The 6,595-nt window shown below is 44.6% G+C and overlaps 1 protein-coding gene across 1 annotated transcript; it reads right to left on the reverse strand.

Moving 5' to 3' along the window:
• On the reverse strand, positions 1–5,898 carry NTAN1 (N-terminal asparagine amidase). The gene is given in 9 exon segments (XM_010021147.1): positions 1–310; positions 487–600; positions 1,076–1,173; positions 1,690–1,743; positions 2,514–2,567; positions 3,846–3,919; positions 4,873–4,981; positions 5,589–5,654; positions 5,742–5,898. Coding segments are annotated over 9 exon segments (906 nt in total). The 3' UTR covers positions 1–130.
• Between the last annotated feature and the right edge of the window lie 697 nt (positions 5,899–6,595).

Genomic DNA, 6,595 nt, shown 5'->3' on the forward strand with positions numbered 1-6,595 from the left:
TCTGGCAAAATACTTTATTTTGAAAAGTGCAGGACACTGGTGTTGGTGACCAGCAGTTCGCTTTCTGCGACACATGGCTCTGCTGGCAACACTGTGCTTCCCTAAAGCAGTCGTGGTGTTTGGTTCCAGGTTAGATCTTGTCAGAACAAACCTGTTCCCATAACCCTTCTTCATTTTTTTTGTAGATGCGAGGTTTCCTGTCAGGAAACAGGGAGCGAGATGGAAAGGGGTGTTCTTTTAGAAATGTTAGTGTAGATCTAATGTGGGAGACAAAGTGGGGCGGCTCAGCCAGGGGCGATGTGGAAAGATTCTGAAAGACAAGATGGGAGTGAGAGCTGCTTGACATCCAGCACAAAGTTCTCTGTTATTCTGCCTTTTTAAAAGATAGTTTCCCCCCTCCCAGCAGCACAGTGGGACAGGTTTTGACAGATCCTACCCCTCTCTCTGTTCAGCTAGAAGGGGAAAAAACAAGTCAGGGTCAGGTACCTGTAAAATCTGTTTATCATCTTGTTGCAACCAGAAATCCACATGTGGGAAAGGCCTCCAGAAATAAGGCCCAATGTGCAGTTGTTCCATCTTTGCATCGTAGATGTTCGTCAGCTGTAACAACACAGGGAGCTTGAGTTAGACAAAGTCTATGCTAAGGAGAGCCGAAGTGTGCACTTTAGCTGCTGGGCTTTAAGCTGCAGCTTCTGTCTTGGACGCTCCACGCACCAGCTCAGCCCCTGTCCATCCTACTGCACCAGGATTAACTGGTTCTTCTGACAAACACTCCATGGAACTCCAGCAACAAACCCCCAGCGGCAGGAGCAGACTGGGATTAGGCCTGTGGCCTGAATCTCTATATAAGTTATGTGCTGAGTGGGGCAGGGCTAGGCATAACGGCACACGGGAGCTGTACTGCGCAAGGCAGCCCCTTGCTGAAGTGGTTTGGTCCTTTGCCTCTGCCCGTCCATCCTTCTCATGTGTTTTGTTACTGGCAGAACACCACCAAAGTTGATAGTTCACTGCCCCAACTGGTCTCCCCTTCCAGCAAAAACAATCTTCCACCCCTGCCCCTGTTATTTTTACTCACCGTTGCTCCTGTTAAAACATGGGCTGAACGTAAATCCTCATCCGGCCCTTTCTCTGGGAAGGTTGCAGGGAAAATCTCTGCTGTTTTGACATTCACAGCTGGTAGGAAATAAGAGTTTAAATACAGAAACAATTAATTCTTACAGAACTTGTTTAAAATGACTGTCCCCCCACCACAACTACGTTGCTGGAACTTTAGAACCCACTGAATACTATTCACTATTTCTCAGTGCCACAGAACCTTGACCCTACAAGAGCTTATTTCTCCTTTTTTTGCATTGGCAGCATTTCAATATTCCAGAACATTTTCAGAGACACTGGAACTAATCAGAAAAAGCACAGAATGAACAAGGAAAAGAAGGCAGCTTCATACTGACAAAATCCTAAGTACAGTTAAATGAAATAAAATCTGTCTGTACATGTGCACAGTCACTTTTATGTGTGCACCCACCTCCATGGGCACCAGAAGAAAACTTCTACCTCTACCTGCACCTCCCACAGCAGCTGTTAACTTTTAGGATGGGCTTTACCCAGTCATTAGCAGCTGTCCATTTACTACTTGAATCTGAAAAGCAATCCAGTTACAAAAAAAATCTGAATTCTAATTTAACTCACCTATTCCATAAATGATTGGAAAGTGAATATCCTCTTCTTCTCTGTCATTTAGCTCTGTAAGGAAAAAAAACCACCAAACAGTCAGATGCATAGACTCACAGGGCTTTGGGGTTTTTTTCTGGGCAGCATTTAGTTAGTTGTATGTTATCGATGAACACTGAGAACATGATGTTGCCAAAAGAACCATGGAAAAGGTGGTTCAGGTCAGTACCACCACACTTGGGATCTGGAGCAGAACTCCTTATCGCCAAAGAGCACAGCCAGCTCCAGCCAACAGCTGCTCCACTTCCTGCACAGGCAATTTACAGGGAGAAACCCACAGTGCAAAACTGCCACAATGCCAAATTTCAAAGATGTACATCACCAACAGTGCTGAGCTGCAAAGATGATGAACATGGCACCTGAACGCTACAGGAAGATAACAACATAACTTCTTCCTTTATGTGACATCGCACACTATGAACTGACTGGATGAGTTTATGAATCCATTTGGACCTGCAGGAAGGAGGTCAGGGTACATAAGGGTCATTCTCAGCTACCCCTTAAGACACCCACCAGTGCACAGCCTCTTTCAACGGGACAAAGCTGGTGAAATAAACTGGTAATAAGCACAGGCACTTGGTAAGCAAAGAACCCTTGCTGCATCGTCTATCTGACATCACCACACACACCACCAGCAATAAACCTCAAAATTACAAGTTGCTACGGAGAACTCACGGAACTCAAGAACTCCGCTCTTTCTTACACAACACGTGTGGAAAGACCCCTGCACTGTGATTTCACTGGCAAAAGACACTTTAAACCCCATGGAACCGTTTTCTTACCTGTTACGCAGAAAGTCACTAGATGAACATCATCTGGCTGGAGATCAAACGCTCCTACAGCAACAATGACAGCAGCAATGGGTAAGACTGACTGGAGGCAAAGCAGGTGCTGTACATAGACGAGGGGCATTGCCAGTGCTGCGCACTGCGGGATGGTGGCAGATCCCTAACGCCCTGGCCCTAGATAAGGCAACAGAGCAAAAAGCATCTAGCAGACTTGCTGCAAACTATAAAATTAAAGCCACAGCTACTAAATGTAACAGTATTTACAGAGAGCAGCCACTTGTAATGGCAAGAACATGCCAGAAGTGTTGTGCCACCTCCTCCTTTTACTGACACTGGTTTAGCTCTGGCATCACAGCAGTTCTGCTTTAGTTCACTAGTCATTTAACAGCTTGTATTTAAATGTATTTGCCCTAAAATGTTATATATATCGTGAGCAAACCCAGTCTTTCATTAGCTGTGAATTAATTCTGCTTTTTACCATCCCACACACTAGGAAAAAGAAAAAAACAACTCTCTTTCAAAGTTCTAACAGTAATACAGTGTTATTGTTTCAAATTGTATGAAAATCATTAGCTTGAAAGAAATACATTAATCATAATACTTCATTCTTTACAGAACTCTCATACACCATGTAACACAGGTACCAGGAATCACTGGGTGCAATGGCCACGGGGGAGCATCCCAGGGCTTTTCCCAGTTCCATTTTCCTTTTTGGTTATCCCCTTGGCCACCTCCCTCCACTTCAGACATCTGCCCTGGCCTGGCCAAGGCCCCTCCACGCTCCGGAAGTGCTCAGCACAGGCCAGAGAATCTCCAGGGAAGCTTGAAGTGCATTACATTTCCCACTGGTTTGTAAAGCACCATAGTCACTTCTCTGGACTACAGGTTTTATAAACAGACATAGCATCTTTCAGCAGACAATTCCAAACAACAACTGAATTTTTCCTTACCACATTAATGAATTATAACTGACGAAGTCACCATGTGCATAGATTTAGACAGTGACAACACTTGACCAAGATCATGCAGCGTACTGGCCACAAAGCCGGGGTCAAGCCCAGCTGCACTGACCCCAGTTCTACAGGCCAGAATATAAGCCAGGAAGAAATGACAAGTTTAGAGCCTCCACCCCACACACCTGCCACAGGCGAGGGTCCAAGTCCAGCCCCTCTCCACACCAGGTTCTCAGGTAAAGAAAATACCCTTCAAAACAAACCCAGGTCTCTTTCCATTCAATGACAGGGGCCTCAGATTACAAACAAACTTTACCCAAATCCAGTCAGAACTATTTTTTTGGACATGAGAGTGGAAAAAACGTGAACTTACTAAGAAGCTGATTAGTAAGTTTTTGTGATAACTGCCTATCATCATTGAAACCTCCAACTAGGTGCACTTCCAGCCTAACAGAGATGGAATAACAGGAAACAGCAATTAAAAAGACATCCCAAAGTGAGCAGCTTTACAAATTAATCCCCCGCCCAAACTGCAAAGCAATCATCAGAGAAGCCTCCCTGATTACAGTCCCATGCACCAAGCTGGTTTGCATTCCAGAGCACGTTATGGTAACTCACTCTCGACACTTCAGGGATCATCCACGCAATAGCACAAATCAAGAGGCATTACACACATGCAATCCTCTCCAGCCCCATGGTATCTCCCATGGTCGGCACCTCTGGTTTGGACTGAACTTGGTAACCACCTTTCAGTTTCCAAGAAAGGGTTCATTAAACAGGAAGAATTTTGTTCCTGTGACCTCCTCACAACTACTCTGGACCATGCAGCAGGGTTCTCTATGAGCGGTGTCTATGTAAAGACAAGTCCGGAAAAATCATGAGGTTTTTGGAGACCGTATCTTCTGAGCTCATTGGCTTTTTATTCTTAGCAAACTACAGGGGCAAAACCCTCCACATCCAGAAAGAACACAGTGTGCTAAATTCTGTTTCAGATGTTTTTTTCCCCACTGCCTCATCCCCTCCCATTTTTACTTATTTCTTTTTTAAATTCCTACGTGAATTTACAAGACCAACATTCTGGAAGGAAAAATATAAAACTGAAACCAGTTCTTTGGAAAATTTCACATATCTGAAACCAAAGTTAACAGGGAAACAGTAAACACAAAACCCACAATGGCATTTTACAGAGACACTACTCAGAACAGAAACCGCTGCTAAAAATACTCTTAGAATCATCATCAAGGAAATAGTTTTCACTTTACACATGGCTTCCGATGAAGAGCTATTTCCTGCACAATTACTGTGTCTGAACCCCATATGATCGCATAAAAACTCCCCACCTCGCACACTGCAGTAACCTTTGTGAAAACCAGTACACAAGAAGTAAGAGCAGAGCTGACCTTCCGCATCCTGGGGTGTCAGAGAAAGATTTTACTGAACTCATGATGAGCGACACCTCAGCTTCTGTGTCTGACCCATCGCAGTGCGTCAAGCAGGTGGCTCCACTGCCTGAGGAAGACAAAAGAAGACATCAGCATCACTGTTGGAGGCTGTTACATTACCATAACCGAGATCAGTAGCAGTTTACACTACTGTAGTAGTGCAAGAGCTACATCCACCAGCACTTTGCTTCCTCGCAGCACAGCGGCCTCCAGCAGCAGATGTGGGCTGAGTGAGTGAGGCAATAACGTCTCTGTGTGCCCCACCATAAACCCACCAGAGCTCCCGCGAAGGGTACAAGCGCCCTCTGGACCAGGACCTGGCCACGGCTCTGATGTCAGAAACCCAGGCACATCGCCAGGATCCTTCCACAAGTTCTGTCTCTGTTGTTAACAAACCCTGCAGGGCAAACTGCTGAGTGCAGCCACCTCGGTCTGCAACCACCCCTGGCCATGGCAGCAGATCAAGTTTAGGATCCACTCAATAAGCAACCAGAACATGGAACCTCTGACACCAAACACACCAACTCTTTGAACAAGTTATTCAGTTAACATACTAAATGACTTTCTGAGGTTCAAGTTTATATAAAGGTAATTGTAGCTTATTTTATTAATGTAGCATAAACCAATGCTAATTCAGGGGTACAGGTTTTGTTCTGAACATCCTTTAAAGATACCTGTGTGTCGGAGCACAACTATATGGCAGGTAGTTGCATCATCTGATCCAAGAATGGAAACTGAACCTATTTTAAAGGAGAGAAACATCATAAGAGCTGCGCTCTCATAATCATTGCTGCAAGAGAAGAAAAAACCTTTATGTTCCTACATACCATCTTTAGGGGTCGTCACTGCAAACTCTCTCTGCTGGACATAGAGAAGACCTTTGGGTTCTACAATTTGGGCAGGCTGACTTCTCAGAAGTTTTGCCTTTTCCTAAAGATAAATGATAACAGAGACTACAGTGGCTGAATTCTCAGTTATATCCATTACTTGACAGAAACATCACCTCTGAAAAGCAAAGGGATCCAGGTCAGAGAGAAACATACGTATTTTGTATTATGGAGTACTCTGAATTTTGAGAATTTTTTGCCTCCCTGCCACTGATCTAGTAAATTGTTAAATCCCATCATTCCATAGAAACACAAAACCCTTTTCCTTGCTTTAAGATGATAAAGTGGAAGTACAACAAAAAGCAATAGGCCTTGGCAAAGATACATTAGACAATACCAGAACTGATCTTGGAAGCTTGATCAAGACAGGAAACCTTTGAAATTGAGAAGTTTCTGTCTTCTACTGCTACAACTCAGTGTATTTATTTAGCAACTAACCAAAATATCAATTCGGTTGCTTAGTGCAGGGAAGCCCAGACTCCAGGACTGTGATCAGGGTAGTCCTGTGACAGCCCTGCTGGGCTGGCAGTGTGTTTCCATCCCGGGGCTCAAAAACCACCTCACAGTTTTACTGCATTTCCACTCATTTTCTGCAAAAACTCATGTTCTGTTAAGACACCTCTCTGGACCAGAGACATCTTCCCAACCAGCTCAGCTCAGCAGTTCCTGGCTCACAGTCCAACGTCAGGATTACGACATCTATGTACTGGAAGGGAGGTTAATACCTTCCTAAGAGTTACCGCCTTGTCTTCTATCACCAGCGCTTGTCATTTCGCACAGAAAGGGACAGCCCG

Source organism: Nestor notabilis, unplaced genomic scaffold (assembly GCF_000696875.1).
Source record: "Nestor notabilis isolate BGI_N333 unplaced genomic scaffold, ASM69687v1 scaffold30028, whole genome shotgun sequence".
NCBI classification, from domain to species: Eukaryota; Metazoa; Chordata; class Aves; order Psittaciformes; family Psittacidae; genus Nestor; species Nestor notabilis.